The 16,170-nt window shown below is 37.7% G+C and overlaps 1 protein-coding gene and 1 pseudogene across 1 annotated transcript; both read left to right on the top strand.

Moving 5' to 3' along the window:
• The first annotated feature begins 2,944 nt into the window (after positions 1 to 2,944).
• Positions 2,945 to 8,597, top strand: LOC141326396 (uncharacterized). Its single transcript, XM_073835149.1, has 2 exons — positions 2,945 to 3,080; positions 5,136 to 8,597. The coding sequence occupies exon 2, from the start codon at positions 5,280 to 5,282 to the stop codon at positions 6,852 to 6,854; it is 1,575 nt and encodes a 524-aa protein (XP_073691250.1). The 5' UTR covers positions 2,945 to 3,080; positions 5,136 to 5,279; the 3' UTR covers positions 6,855 to 8,597.
• A 735-nt stretch (positions 8,598 to 9,332) lies between these two features.
• Positions 9,333 to 14,111, top strand: LOC141326395 (toll-like receptor 4; annotated as a pseudogene).
• Positions 14,112 to 16,170: the final 2,059 nt, after the last annotated feature.

The following is a 16,170-nucleotide window of genomic DNA, read 5'->3' as shown; positions in this document are numbered from 1 at the left end:
GTTCAAATGTAAATAAAAGATGAGTAGTAATTTTTTCCACAATGATGCCTCTTGTACGTCGTCTTATCATCTTTGAGTGAAGCCTGTGTCCTTTCCGGTCAAAAAAAAATAAACTTGCTGGTTGAAATAAAAGTAACTTTAGGTCAGAATTCGCCAGGGGTATGAATAATTTCAGGCTTGACTGTAAATGCACATCATTCATCGAAATGTCACTTGTGGTCTTCGTTGACTTGTTACAACAAAGCTTACCTCTACAATGGCACTGCCATTGACAGTCATGAAAAATTCACGATTGGCCTGCAGTTAATCCAACATTCACACTGACAAAGGCAAGCAGAGGCAGCCATGACTATTGTAAGGCACTGAAACGAAAACACATGAGATGTGAGACATGTTCCCCTCTATTTCTAAGCCACACACAGTTTTGATTCCAGCACTTTAACCAGGGGGCTGAGGTGAGAGGCTATACAGGTTCAGGCAGGAGCTCAACAGATGCGGTTGCTGAATGACAGGTATTGAATGATAGCTGACTGTGTCATGTTTCATTCAGCCTCACTGGCAGAGAACAAAGGCTAAAGCCTTCCTGTGTTCATAAAAGACAGCACAGGCATACTGTAGGCTACAAACCACTGTAATTTACGAGGTCAGTAACATTAAATCTGCATAATGTAGCCCGGTTCTTGACAAATAACAATTTAAATAGCCTACACAAGCTAGTTTTAAAGCAAGTTCGTATGTTTTTCTTTTCAGTAACATACTTACCAACACTGTATTATTCTTTACCCTTCCCCTCAGAAATTGTCAACAATGCGGTGTAGTACCGGTGTTTTTCAAACGTTTTAAGGGAAAGGGCGCACCCTAGTGCTCTCTGAACACAGTGAGAACACAGTCTGTTTTGTTTGCTTAGGATAGCCACAGCATATCCACGCAACCTTTTAATGTTAGGGTTAGCGTTTACTCCTCCCTCACGAGATATGCTAGGCATGGCGGCAACACATTTTGGTATTTTTTTAACATGAAAGATGACTTTTTTGTTAGATGAGCTGTGATAGCGACCCATGACATTTAAAACATCACAGTTTAAACTTATTTTAAGTAGGTAGGTCAAATCAAGAACACTGACCTCTATGGCTCACCTGCTGTTGGGAAGGTTACTTTGAAAATATAATATGTTACAGATTACAAAGTAGTGTAACTTTCAATTAAAGTGATGTAAGTGATTACATTTTGCAACCAAACCAACTTTCAAAATCTTTCATCTCTTGAATTAAGATTATAAAAATTAAATTTTAAAGCACAGCCACTGTAAAATCAGACTTTAGTGCCTCTTTTTACTTTGAGATCGTTCTGAGGTTGAATACAGGTTTAAAATCCTAACAAGAAAAGTAAATAATAATACAAGAAGTATTCCGATGTAACCCCCTTTGTAATCATAGCATTCTCATAAGCTACTGTAACACTTCAATCCTCAGTTATTGTAAAAGATTACAGTTACATTTATTTTGTAATTAAATTGTGACTAGTTACTCTTCAACACTGCTCGCCTGTGCTCACACATTTTGTATTTTGTCAAAGTTTTTATTTCTTTTGGGTTGATTACTGTAGGTTTATTTGGGATCATGTCAATTTCAGCCAAAGTATATTTAGGGTTAGATAAATTCAATAATAATGTATTGCTATTTTGGTAATACTTTAAAAGGATTAAATTCATTAACATTAGTTAATGCATTAGATATAATCTAAAAATTAGCATTTTATTATAACATCTAGATTAGTACAGTACCAGTCAAAAGTTTTCGAATAGTAAGATTTTTTTTTATGTTTTTAAAGAAGTCTCTTCTGCTCACCATGCCTGCATTTATTTGATCCAAAGTACAGCAAAAACAGTAAAATTTCAAAATATTTTTTACTATTTAAAATAACTGTTTTCTATTTGGATATATTTTAAAATGTAATTTATTCCTGTGATTTAATTTTCCTGCTGATTATTTTGCATTTTTACTCCAGTCACATAATTCTTCAAAAATCATTCTAATATTTTGACTTGATGCTTTTTGCTTTTTACATTTTGTATTATTATGTTGAAAACAGCTGACTAGAATTTTTTCAGGATTTCATGACTAGAAAGTTCAGAAGAACAGAATTTGTCTTAAAAATAAATCTTTTGTAATACTATAAATGTCTTCATCGTCACTTTTGAGCAATTTAAAGCTAAATAAAAGTATTAATTTCTATCATTTCTTTCCAAAAAAAAAAAAAAAAAAAAAACTAAGCTTTTGAATGATATAGTGTATAATGTTACAAAAGCTTTTTATTTTAGATAAATGTTGATCATTGGATCTTTCTATTGGTCAAAGAATGATAAGAATTGATAAGAAAAATGTACTCAAATGTTTTAGATATTGATAATATTAATAATAATAATAAATGTTTCTTGAACAGCATATTAGTATGATTTCTGAAGAATCATGTGAGACTTAATACTGGAGTAACAATGCTGAACATTTAGCTTTGATCACAGGAAAGCAGTTACTTTAAATAGTAAAAATATTTCACAATATTACGGCTTCTGCAGTGTTTTGCATCAAATAAATGCAGGCTTGGTGAGCAAAAAAGAATTCCTTAAAAAGGAGTTGTAGTGTATATTATAGTTTAATGTAGAAAGTAATATTAACCAAGTTTAATAAAAGCTATAAAAGTATAGTTCATTGTTAGCCCATTATATTCCATGCAATTACAAAATAAACCCTACTGTAAACTGTTTTTCAGTTTTTAGTTATTTTGTTGGGTCTAAAGGCGAATGTGCCTTCCGCCAGGACGATAGGGGGTGATCGAGCGCTTGTTTCTTCGTCGCTTTGTTTTTTGTGCTCATGCGCTCCAACATAGTTGGCGCCAGATGATCCGCGGCGCCATCCCGCTACGTACGTACGGAGGGAGGGAGAGAGAGAGAAAGAAAGAGTGACAGAGTGCAAACCGCAACCAGGCAGTACAGACGCAACACAACGAAGATCTCCAGGTCGTAGACTACGCCGCGACGACCAGCAGCGCATCTCGCAAAAGAGCCTTTATAGGGCAAAGAGGTCGGAAATGCTTACAAAAATACGTTAATATATGAACGTTTAAGGTGTATGTGCGTCAGGGTTTTTGGATTACCTTTGCTAGTTAACTTAGCGGGCTAACTAGCGTGCTATATTTGATACAAGGTTGTTACTTAATTAACGTTATGTCATTCGTTGTGGCGTATGCTGTATCTTGACACATTTTATGAGCCCACTGAGATAAGTGGCGCTCGGTCCGCGCTACAGATGAATTGTGGACGTCACGAAGTTCGGAGGTGTTCTGTAGCAATGGCGGCGGAGGCAGCTAGTGTTCCGCTAGCGAGGCAGCTTAGCAGGAAGACAGGCCATGTTTGTTTCACGCAGCTAAAAATGGGCTAGGACTATAGCATGATAAGCACAGCTTATAGCAACGCTAAGCTCGCGTCTAGTGATTTGGACGATTTCAGAATATCGTTTAGCCACAAAAGACGTTGAGAACGTTAAGGACTTTGTTTTTAATTCGACGCCACAAAACAAAAACGCGTTATGTAAGAAGGGGGGCGCCTTTCCCGGGCTTTCGCGAATAGCGTACGTCTGTGATTAGCCATTAACTCGAGCTGTTTGTCTTGTTTGTGACTTGATATCTTGACTTTTTAGAAATTTGACAACACCGCTTACCAGCGAGCAATAACACTAGTCAACTAACATGACCTAGTTTATTTGCATTTGCTCACGTCGTGTGTTGCCTCTGCGTGCTTACATGAGGGGCGGAAGCTAGTCGCGGCGGCCATTTTACAGCTAGTTAGCTGTTCCAACCTCTGGCGCACAAGATGCCCACCGTTAAACGCCTTGTATTTTCTTGATGTAGTGTCTCTACGTGACTCTACAGCACTAATACGTGTTTGTATGATTAATAAGTGATACGTAGACTTAAGTATTTAAGGTGGGTTGTCAGCTTTTCAATTCAATGTTATTTTATGATCGAGCTATAGTGCTAGTTAGCCAGCTAGTTAGCTGATAATACATGCTCAGGGAAGCTAACTAGCAGCTATGTAGCCAGCTAACCTAGCCAACATTGTCAAAGTTGTAAACTTGAGTTTTGGTTTGTTCTGAATTGATGGCATGTTTAAAGGTTTTCTTTGTGATTCATTGCTGTTCGTTTGGCTTGTGAAATTTGAATGGTTGAACTGTAGATTCATATATATGCCTAGCCTGTCATGTTAGCCAAATATAAACTGCCCATAGGCTAACCTTAGCCAATTTGTAGCCAAAGATATTTTTGCTAACTAGCTTTATGATTGTTTCTAAATCAGCCTCATTTACTGTTTACAATTTTTGCAGTGTGTATAGCACAGCTCCCAGTTCTGTTGGTTTATGCAGCCCCCTTTTCTACCTTAAAAGGATGTTGGTTGTTGTATTTGTTTATGTGTAAGCTTATTCTATTGCCTTGTACATTTTGTAGGTTTTAAGTTTTTGTCTAATCATATGTGACCCAGGACCACAAAACCAATCATAAGGGTCATTTTTTTAAAATTGAGATTTATACATAATCTGAAAGCTGAACAAATAAGCTTTCCTTCTATATATGGTTTGTTAGGATGGGACAATGTTTGGCCGAGACACAGCTATTTGCAAAAAAAATCTAAATATTGAGAAAATTGCCTTTAAAGTTGTCCAAATTCAGTTCAGAAATAAAGTTTTGATATATTTACAGTAGGAAATTTATAACGTCTTCTTGGAACATGATCTTAATATCCTAATGAATTTTGACATAAAAGAAGAAAATTGATCATTTTGACTGTATGAATGTACTTTGAATGTAATTTTTGAAATTGCTACAAATATATCCGTGCTACTGGTTTTGTGATACAGGGTCACATATGATTTGCTTATTGTTCATTTTGAAGCTGTGTGTTTCTTTGGTACGTGCAATACAGACATTCATTTAATGTAATGATTATTTAGTTTCTTCATGCTTTATTTTTACTTTTATTTTTGTTCTCAAACAGTTAAATCAATATTAAAGTTAAATATTTTCAGCTGAAATATTTCATTATGATTATGCAGATGATTTTAATGTTTGCTGTCTTTCAACAGGCAGGATTGATCCTGACTCAAGAACCGACTGAGCCTGCAACAGGCCACCCTTCAAATTTCTTTGCGGGAAAGCGGTGCTCGTAGAGCAACGCTAAGTTTCACTTAACCGGGAAGACGGAAGTCGTCAGGCTGGAGTGCGTCCTGATGGCTGAGTCAGAGACTGACTGTGACACACCAGGTCTCGATACGTTGGGATCTGAGTGTGTCATCGCCCATACGCAAGTCGGAGACTTGCATTATGGAGCGGAGACTGAAATTATGACTCAGGAGGACAAAAGACTTGACCTAGAGGCAATTCACGGTGATTTAGGGGCAGTGACATGCGTGGATGTGGTAACAGAGACCGACCATGACTACATTAAATCTGAAATACACCACGATCATCATCAGTACTTCAGCAGCGCAGAAATCAAAGGCAATGAGCATTTGCTCGGCGAGGTGCTGTTGAAGACAGAGATAGGGGGTGGAGAACATATCGTAAAGGTGGAGTCTGACCATGGAGGGGAGCTTACAGTGGAGTCAGAGAATGGCGTTATTATCCACGAAGCCCACGGCCTGCAATGCAGTGAATGTGGTGAGATTTTTGGCTGCATGTCTGATCTGCACGAACACTTTGAAATCCACAAAGCCACTCACCCCTACATTTGCGTCCACTGTGGTGAGAGCTTCGCTGTCGAAGCCAGCCTGAGAAGTCACATGAGGATTCACATGAAAGAGAAAAGTTATACCACTGGTCTGGAGATGGTTGGTAAAGGAGTCATTGATGCATTCAATTTGAAACCCCACCAGATGATGCACTCTCCTGAAAAGCCGCACAGATGTTCAGAGTGTGGCAAAAGCTTCGCTGCCGCCATCACTCTCCGGGAACACATGAAAATGCATTCGGATGACAAACCCTACAAATGCACCCAATGCCGGAAAAGCTTTGTGCGCAGACGCCATCTAAAAAAGCATCAAGAGCTGCATGCCCATGACAAGCCGTTTACCTGTCTTCAGTGTGGAAAAGGCTTTACGACAGCTTCCAATCTCAAACAGCACCAGAAGACTCATGCTGGTGATAAGCCGCACAGATGCGCCCAGTGTGGGAAGTGTTTTGCGGCAGCAGCCACGTTGAGAGAGCATCAGAGAATCCACTCAGGGGAGAAGCCCTACAAGTGCACCCAGTGTCGGAAGAGCTTCGTGAGGAAACGCCACCTCAAGAAGCATCAGCTGGTCCACCAGGGTGGAAAGCCCTACCGCTGTTCTCAGTGCGACAAGGGTTTCAACCATTCCTCTTCCTTGTCACGACACCACAAGGTCCACCTGGAGGCCAAGATGTACGCCCAGGCCGATAAGGATTTCCCCTTCGATACTACGCTGAAGAGGGGAATGCACACAGGTGAAAAGCCATACAGCTGCAACCATTGTGAGAAGAGCTTCAATCACTCGTCATCACTATCCCGGCATCAGAGGACTCATTCTGATGGGAAGTCCTACACCTGTGCTCAGTGTGGGAAGAGGTTCAATCATCCCTCCTCTCTCGCAAGGCACCAACGGGTTCATTTGGAGGATAAGTCAACTTATAGTGCTATTGCAACAGGAAAGGGATTCCCGCACACTACCATCTTGAAACAGAGAATCCTTCAGAGTGAGAAACCATATAGGTGTGCTCAGTGTGGAAAGGGTTTCAATCATTCGTCTTCTCTGTCTAGGCATCACAGAATTCATATTGATCAGTAAGCCCGCTTTCTTCTCCGACAAAGTGGAGCGCTACCATTCATCCCATGATTCAGGCCAGCTTGTAATGTTAAAGGGTTTGGCAAAAGATGCAAGAAAATCCAGAAAGTCGGCGTAGACCTGCTTTGAGGGAACTTCTGAGGGAAAAATTGAGTCCTTTGACTTTTTAAGAGCAATGAATTTCAATTTGGTATGATTAAGACTGAAATCCCCTGTGTAATGTGCACATGACTAGATGCATACATGTCATTCTGGAACATGGTGTGTGATTAAAACCATAGACAAAACTTCCTTCATCACTGACCTGTGCTTTAAGCTGGAAGTTAATTGAAGCCTGGCACAATGTTGAACTGAGTATTAGGTCAAGTCGGTTTTGAATGATAGATAATTAAGCAAGTAGGTCTAGACACAACTATTCACTCCCCTAGTTTGTATCTTTTACCCATCTCGGTATCATTAATGGGTTGAGAAACTGATATCATGTGTAAATATATGTTGATTTTCTTTTATATAGATGTATAGGTGATTAGCGTGCTGTTCTTTTTCTGAAAAAAAAAATTGAGCATTTTTGATGTATGATCCAGTTAGTCTTATCCATCTCTTGAAGGTGAAGTGGGATGGTGCTTTCAGGGGATGACACTAGCTTTGAACAAGCTGTCCTGTGTAAAGGCTGTATTAATTATAAACCCTTTATGATGGAAACCGACAGAATCTGCAACCTAAAATGACTAACTCCTGAAAGTTTAATCGAGAGCAGCACAAAAGTGAGAGGCAAGAAGTGTTGTCTTGCACATCTAGTTAAGTTGAGAAAAGCAGATCTTGATCATAAAGGGTCAACACAACAAAATTGGATAATGTATAAATTGTTCTGTTGTGAAATTCGGTTCAGTTCATGTCGCCAGTTTTCAACAATTGAATTGTACAGCTGATTTTGACTTGGTACAGCCTAAATATTCCCCTAAATGTCTTCAGTGCACCTATGTTACCAATGGTTGACTGCGCATTTAAGATTTGCCCAGTCGCTACTCAAGTCAGACAGCAATGTATAGCATTTAGTTGTATTCTGGATACATTTAGCAGAGTATCAACATTTAATAATAATAATAATAGATTGTGTATACTTTAATGCAAATACAAAATATAGCTTGCTTTTTTTGAATTTGTTTGAATTTTTTTTCTTCCCTTAATTCCATGGGTTCGTGCTTTCTATTTACAGTTCTGTGTATGGAGAAAATCTTTTACAAACGGATGTATTTTTTTAATAAGGTTTGGGTAATTGAAAGGGAAATGAAAGGAATACTGTTTTTATGGGAGTGAACGTTGTATCAGAACTATTCTCTTTCTTTTCCATTGGATAACAATTGTGCTTCATCAAGTAGCATAGGTTTATTCATTGTGTTAGTTAGGTGCCTTATTGCATGCCATGTAGAAATGTATGCTGAGCTGTAATAGAAAAAATAAGGTTTTGGCTCCTGCTCCCTTTTTGTTTCTTTACATACTAATCAATGTTTTAATTTGACCTTTTTTTTGCTTCTCTGTACATGAATGTTTACACTGTTACTTCTGTCTTTTAATTTACTTGTCTGTCAACAAGCCTCTTTGTAGATTAGAGGTTAAAGAGAGTTACAATGCCATTGATCCATATGTTGATTGCCCTCTATAGTGGTCAATTCTTGTCCTATTTGTCTATTCCCCCATCTTTGAGTGGCTCACATATATGGATAAATAAAGGTTGTTGACTATCAACAGGTTCATACAGTGTTTTTATAGTACCTTTTTGCTTTCATCAAGGTTTGCTGTATGTGGTGTATTTAACATTGTAAAAATGGTATTTGTCCTGTCATTGAGGAAGACACATTGGTGATTTAATATTTATATAAAGTAGGATTGTTGTTAAAATCTGAAGGTCAGATCGCACTACAAGAGTCATAGTTGGTGAGGTTATCTTTGTAGCAAAGTGAACAGGAAATGCAAGTTTTTGACTCAAGTCACCTTGTGTTAGATCTGTGTGCAGAGCCATCTGCTGGTTGCTCATGTTAGTCATTCTGTGTGTGGCTTGCTTTTAGGTTTAAACATGTTTTGTTTTCAGTGATTTGAGTGTGATATTATGTGTAGATGTTGTCTTACATTAGGGCTAGTAGATTATTTCTCAAATTTTGCAGTCAGTTACATGTTTCCAATGTTGGTAATCATGTTCTCATAGTTACTGGCAATTTAGTAACTTAAATGTCAGTTGTAACAATTCACAGTTGATTATGAATTGCAGAGGTATTTTTTTTTTCTTTATAAAATATGTAGATTGATTTAAATTGTTTTTAAATGTTTATCTTCAAACCATTTGTGGTGTTTTGGAAATTAATGGCTTATTCAAGAGTACTTCTCTTTATGTATTTTCAGCCGAAATTCCTCATTGTATAAAACCATGGCATTAGTTCCTCATATTCAGTGACCTCAGACAAAGCTGGCTTATTTTATGATAGGTTGAGAAGAGTCAAGATGAATTTCTTCACTGTTAGTTTCTTCATTATATATTTTTCTTTTGAGGCTGGAGAAATGTGCACAAAAGTAAGTTTTCTGAATTTGAATTTCTTTGTTACGGTTTCTGTTTGTTTGGTTTTTTTTTTAAATTGATGTTCAATGAGGTTTTTTTTTTTTTTTTTTTCTTCTCCTCGCTAAAGATTACGGAGAATCTGCACTACTCATGCATGGGAAGAAACCTCAGCTACATACCACCCAGTATTCCTTTTTCAATTCAAACTCTGGATTTTAGTTTTAATGTTTTGAAATGCTTACAGAAGACTGTTTTCCCAGTTTTGTCGTCTTTACGAGTCCTTGATCTGTCAAGGTAAGCAATACTGTTACCATCTAAATAAATTGTATAATGTGTTGCTCTATAAATATATTAAATTTATGCTTTTGCTTTCAGATGCCAAATCAAGCATATTGAAAATGATACTTTCTATAATGTGAAGAATTTGAATACTTTGATTCTCACTGGAAACCCTGTTACATATTTTGGACCTAGATGCTTTAATTCTTTAAGTAATCTACAAAGACTAGTTCTTGTGGATGTTGGTCTGTCATCCTTACAGCTTTAGATGAATAACCTAACCAAGCTGCAGGAGCTTAGAGTCGGGACAAATAACATACAGTCCGTGTCTCTTCCTCCATTTATGAGCAACTTTAAAGACTTAAGTTTACTTGATGTACATGCCAATAATATATCCATCATCAAAACCAATCAAACAGTTTTGTTGCGAGAGATTGCCAGAAACATGACTTTGATTCTCTCTTGGAATCCGTTATTATACAGGTCCTTCTCAAAAAATTAGCATATTGTGATAAAGTTCATTATTTTCTGTAATGTACTGATAAACATTAGACTTTCATATATTTTAGATTCGTTACACACAACTGAAGTAGTTCAAGCCTTTTATTGTTTTAATATTGATGATTTTGGCATACAGCTCATGAAAACCCAAAATTCCTATCTCAAAAAATTTGCATATTTCATCCGACCAATAACGAAAAGTGTTTTTAATACAAAAAAAAGTCAACCTTCAAATAATTATGTTCAGTTATGCACTCAATACTTGGTCGGGAATCCTTTTGCAGAAATGACTGCTTCAATGCGGCGTGGCATGGAGGCAATCAGCCTGTGGCACTGCTGAGGTGTTATGGAGGCCCAGGATGCTTCGATAGCGGCCTTAAGCTCATCCAGAGTGTTGGGTCTTGCGTCTCTCAACTTTCTCTTCACAATATCCCACAGATACTCTATGGGGTTCAGGTCAGGAGAGTTGGCAGGCCAATTGAGCACAGTAATACCATGGTCAGTAAACCATTTACCAGTGGTTTTGGCACTGTGAGAAGGTGCCAGGTCGTGCTGAAAAATGAAATCTTCATCTCCATAAAGCTTTTCAGCAGATGGAAGCATGAAGTGCTCCAAAATCTCCTGATAGCTAGCTGCATTGACCCTGCCCTTGATAAAACACAGTGGACCAACACCAGCAGCTGACATGGCACCCCAGACCATCACTGACTGTGGGTACTTGACACTGGACTTCTGGCATTTTGGCATTTCCCTCTCCCCAGTCTTCCTCCAGACTCTGGCACCTTGATTTCCAAATGACATGCAAAATTTGCTTTCATCTGAAAAAAGTACTTTGGACCACTGAGCAACAGTCCAGTGCTGCTTCTCTGTAGCCCAGGTCAGGCGCTTCTGCCGCTGTTTCTGGTTCAAAAGTGGCTTGACCTGGGGAATGCGGCACCTGTAGCCCATTTCCTGCACACGCCTGTACACGGTGGCTCTGGATGTTTCTACTCCAGACCAAAGTCCCTTTAAGGCACGTCATGTCACTCAGCGGACATCTTTGAAACGCCTCTCGGGCATACAAGTGCAGCTCCTATCTGTTTGAATGGGGAAACATCAAATTCTCCAAAACTGTTCACCAAGCTTACAATTAAATTTCATATTTTAAATCAAAAGAAATCCAACAAGAACTGCCTCATAAATATGGTTCCTTGTGTTCCAATAGCGTGAAAAAACGCTTATTTTTCCGGCTAGATGAGCCAGTGCGCATGCGCAGTACTGAGCGCACGTCTTAGAGCGCCGATTGTTTCTATAGCAACCGGGACTTCTAACGGCAGCTGCAGTGACACGCTGACTTTTACTAATCAACGATTGGCTCTTTCACTAAGAAGGCGGGGCTTCGCGGCCATAATGAGCGTTGCATTTTTCCCCATTCAAAACTACACGAGTGACATGTCTTGGGTATTCTATAGTCTTTGTCCAGACTCAGTCCACTGCTTCCTCACAATCTTCCTCAGGGTCCGGTCACCTCTTCTCGTTGTGCAGCGTTTTCTGCCACACTTTTTCCTTCCCACAGACTTCCCACTGAGGTGCCTTGATACAGCACTCTGGGAACAGCTTATTCGTTCAGAAATTTCTTTCTGCGTCTTACCCTCTTGCTTGAGGGTGTCAATGATGGCCTTCTGGACAGCAGTCAGGTCGGGAGTCTTACCCATGATTGCGGTTTTGAGTAATGAACCAGGCTGGGAGTTTTTAAAAGCCTCGGGAATCTTTTGCAGGTGTTTAGAGTTAATTAGTTGATTCAGATGATTAGGTTAATAGCTTGTTTAGAGAACCTTTTCATGATATGCTAATTTTTTGAGATAGGAATTTTGGGTTTTCATGAGCTGTATGCCAAAATCATCAATATTAAAACAATAAAAGGCTTGAACTACTTCAGTTGTGTGTAATGAATCTTAAATATATGAAAGTCTAATGTTTATCAGTACATTACAGAAAATAATGAACTTTATCACAATATGCTAATTTTTTGAGAAGGACCTGTACATTCAACCAGGAGCTTTCAAAGGCATTCATCTCAGAGAACTGGACAACCGATCCGTCTTTGCTTCATTGGCTGCTCAGAAAATTGGTCTCAAAGCTCTTTATGGTCTTAATGTCAAAAGGCTGAAATTTGGAAAGCACAGGGACAACTTCAGATTTCACTTTTCAGATACCGACTTTTTAGATGGTCTGTGCTCTATTTATTTCCAGGAGGTATATTATTACATTATGGAAAGGGCTAGTGTGCCAATTTCTGTCTTTCGCTGTATGGTTAATGCCACAACTGTAGCAGTATTTGGAGGTATAATTGATCAAATGGACTATGTACCTTTTTGTGAAATCAGAGAGCTGTACTTGATTTCCATTAAGTTAGGAACTTTGCCAGGTAAACAGCTTTCACATCACCATACTTTGGAAAAACTAGTAATTACACACAACAGTGCACCTATTTGGGCTGATGCATTTGAAGATATGCCTAAGCTTCAGTATTTGGATTTAAGCTCTAACCAAATTACATAAATTATATAAATGCTGTGCCACCCTTTTTAGTGGCACCCCTCAAATCAGATATTTGAATTTGAGTCGAAATATAAAAATTGGTCTTGATTTAGGAGGACTTGATGAACTTGCTTCTCTTGAGATTCTAAATTTCCACCATACAACTGTTGTACGCATTGGATACTTTTTAGTTTTGTCCAATTTAAAGTATTTGAGGTATCTGGATGTTTCTTATTCGAGTATCACCTTTACTACTATATTTAGCTTTTATGGACTAAAGAATCTTAATATTCTCAAGATTGCTGGCAATAATTTTCAGGGTGATGTAGCAAGATATTTATTTAATAATCTCACATTTCTGATAAACCTTGACATGTCGCACTGTCGTGTGGTGTAGTTACATCCAAGCTCTTTCCAAAATCTTCATAGGCTTAGACTTTTGAATCTCAGAGGTAACCATTTAATGACTGTAGAATTTCTGGCCTACCCAAGCCTAAAACAATTAACATCACTTTATGTTGATAAAAACAGCATTACTAGCTTCCCACTTCATGTTCTCCAAAAGTTGCCCACCAACCTTTCAGAGTTTGATTTGTTCTCCAACCCCATCTATTGCTCCTGCTTCCAGACAGACTTTATTTTGTGGGTTATTCAAAATCAGAACATTTCGAAGCAACCGGAAAAATTTTTCTGTAAAACCTTTTCACTAAACTCAGATTTTAGAGCAACATACTTTGACATTGACAGCTGTGTGCACTAGAAAAGACTCATAATTGTTTTATCTGTATGTTTTGCTACAGTAGTAGTTCTTTTATCATTCTTGGTTTATAGGTTTCAGTTTTATCTTCAGTATTGCTGTATTTTACTGAAAGGCTACAGATCACCTGGACAACGAGAATGTTCCTATGATGCATTTGTGATTTTCTCCAGCTATGATGAAGTCTGGGTCATGAATGAACCGATGGAGAATCTGGAGAATGGTGTTCCACCTATTCAGCTTTGCCTTCATATGCGGGACTTTCAAGCAGGGAAGTCCATAGCCTCCAACATTATTGATGAAGGAATAATGGGCAGTTGTAAAATTATTGTGGTTGTGTCGCAACGCTTCATTGATAGTGCCTGGTGTCGCTTTGAGTTTGAATTAGCTCAGTCTCACTTCATGATGGAGCACAATCCCAACATTATCATCATCATTCTGGAAGATGTGGAAGAAGGGAAGACTAAGAAGGTGTTTGGACTTCATAAACATCTGAAGAAGAACACATACCTGAAGTGGAGCAGAGACCCTTTGAGTAACATGAGATTCTGGATACGCCCCAGAAAAGCTATTATTGCCACAAACTAATAGTATGTATTTTTGAAAACCAGATTTTGTGTATCCCTTGGATAGTTTGTCAGTATGGTTTTACAGTCGTGTTACATTTCATAAGAGCTTTAATATGATAATTGTGTGTATTCTGATTAAATAAAGTGGGGCTTAATTTCTGAACCATAAATCTAAAGAACTGTGCTGTATTCAACCATTTTTTTGGCAAAGCTGCCATTGTTAATTGTACAGTAGCTTGGATACTGCAAACCATGGGCTTTCTACTTCTTGCACTTCAGAAGTTAATAACTTAAAGCACAATAATAGTGTAAACAGATTTGTCAAAAAACTATGTGTGTTACAGTAAACGAGATTCAAGATGCACACTTAGTGGTGTGTGAATTGTTACCGGAGAAGTACCTAGTTTATTGTGATTCTGTAGCTGAACTTCCTTTATCCTGACTAATGCTGTTCTTTGTTTGGAGTTTTCCATAGATTTACACTGGATCTTATCTTACAATCATTGCATCTGGAAAATTCATTTGCTGAATCAGAATGGTGCATGCAGGAAAAGGTTTTATTGTCATGAGCGCAGTAAATTTTGGTGCTGCTGCGACATGTTTCTGTGCAAAAAACCTGCATCTTATTAACCTCAAGCACTGTAAAGTTTAACCAGGCGCTTAATTTGTAAACCAGTCCTGCAGTAAGTTTTTAAAACTATAACAAGGCTCTTTTGAATACCTAATTCTGATTGGTCATGTGCGGTCAAATATGTATGAATAATCTTTGCTCATTGGAGTAAAGACAATCACACCACGGCATGTTAAATTACTTAAAGACCCCACAAACTACAAACCATGCTAAAAGGTGTGCGTGTATTGAATTCAGAGGTGAATCTGACATTTACATCCTATTCTGTTTAAATGTCTCTGGCAGGTCAGAGCTCACCAAACGAACACCAATATACTATTCCGGTCCTACTTTCATGTGTCTCACGTTCTCTCGATTTCGCTTGTCATACAAACGCAGCTAGAGTGGATAATTGGCGCCATCTTGCTTGTCACAGTGGTAAAATTTAGACGACCGTCAAACGACTTAATTATTGTAAGTGCTTGATGACTGCTATAATTAAAAGAAGATACATTCTTTGATACTTAGACAGAAGCTGAAGAGGATGTAGTTAAAGCAAAAAAAAAAAAAACACGCAAAATGATAGCCTACACAAAAAACAAAATAAAAACATGAAGAAACTAAAGATAACTTATAGAGTAAGACATGTATAGCTTAAATCCCAACCTCGTATTTAATATTTAAAAGTAATAAAATATAAATTAATATTCTGATGTTGTTTCAGTGCTCATATTTTTATTAAATGAACTCAAATCAATTTGTCAGTGTATTTGTTTTTTTGGTGCACTACCAGTGATTCAGGCCAGATGGTAATGTTAAAGAGTTTGGTAAAAAAATGCAAGAAAATCCTTTAAAAAGTTTGGGACATTACACAGGGGATTTCAGTGTCAGTCATACCAAAATGAAAGCCATTGCTCTCAAAAAGTCAAATTTTTTAAAGGATTTTCTTGCATTCTGGCATTTTTGTAGTGTGGTACCACTAATGGTAGCCCACTCAGGCTCCCTATAGTAGTACACAGAGGAATCACTAAATTAAATATAAATTAATGTTAAAACAGTTTAATATATATATATATATGTGTGTGTGTGTGTGTGTGTGTTTAACTTTTAACTTTTTTTAAGTAGTTTTTATTTAACTTTTAGATACAACACATTTTAATTTAATCATTATTTAAGTTGATTTACCTTTTTGTAAGCACTGAGCAGTGTTAATGTTTAAACTGTGTATTTAGTGTTAAAGTGTCTGACAAAAATAATTATTCTTATTAGGAATAAAACTACCTCGGTTTTGAACTGTGCTGAGCAGTAGTTGAATAGTTAGGCCTACTACGCTACTGTATTTTAATGCTGGTCTTTCTGAGGTGGTACTTAGTATAAAAAGTTTGAGAACCACTGGTATAGAGGGTTTGCACTTATGTCACGATTTGGTCAGTTACCCAGATGGCCATATTGGTGATACTCGGGTGTAAACTACAGCATGGATTGAATGGTTAATGAACTACTGAATACGTTGTTCTGCTAATTTATGCTTT

The sequence above is a fragment of the Garra rufa genome, chromosome 2 (assembly GCF_049309525.1).
Source record: "Garra rufa chromosome 2, GarRuf1.0, whole genome shotgun sequence".
Classification (NCBI taxonomy): domain Eukaryota; kingdom Metazoa; phylum Chordata; class Actinopteri; order Cypriniformes; family Cyprinidae; genus Garra; species Garra rufa.
This window is presented reverse-complemented; position numbering and strand designations above follow the sequence as displayed.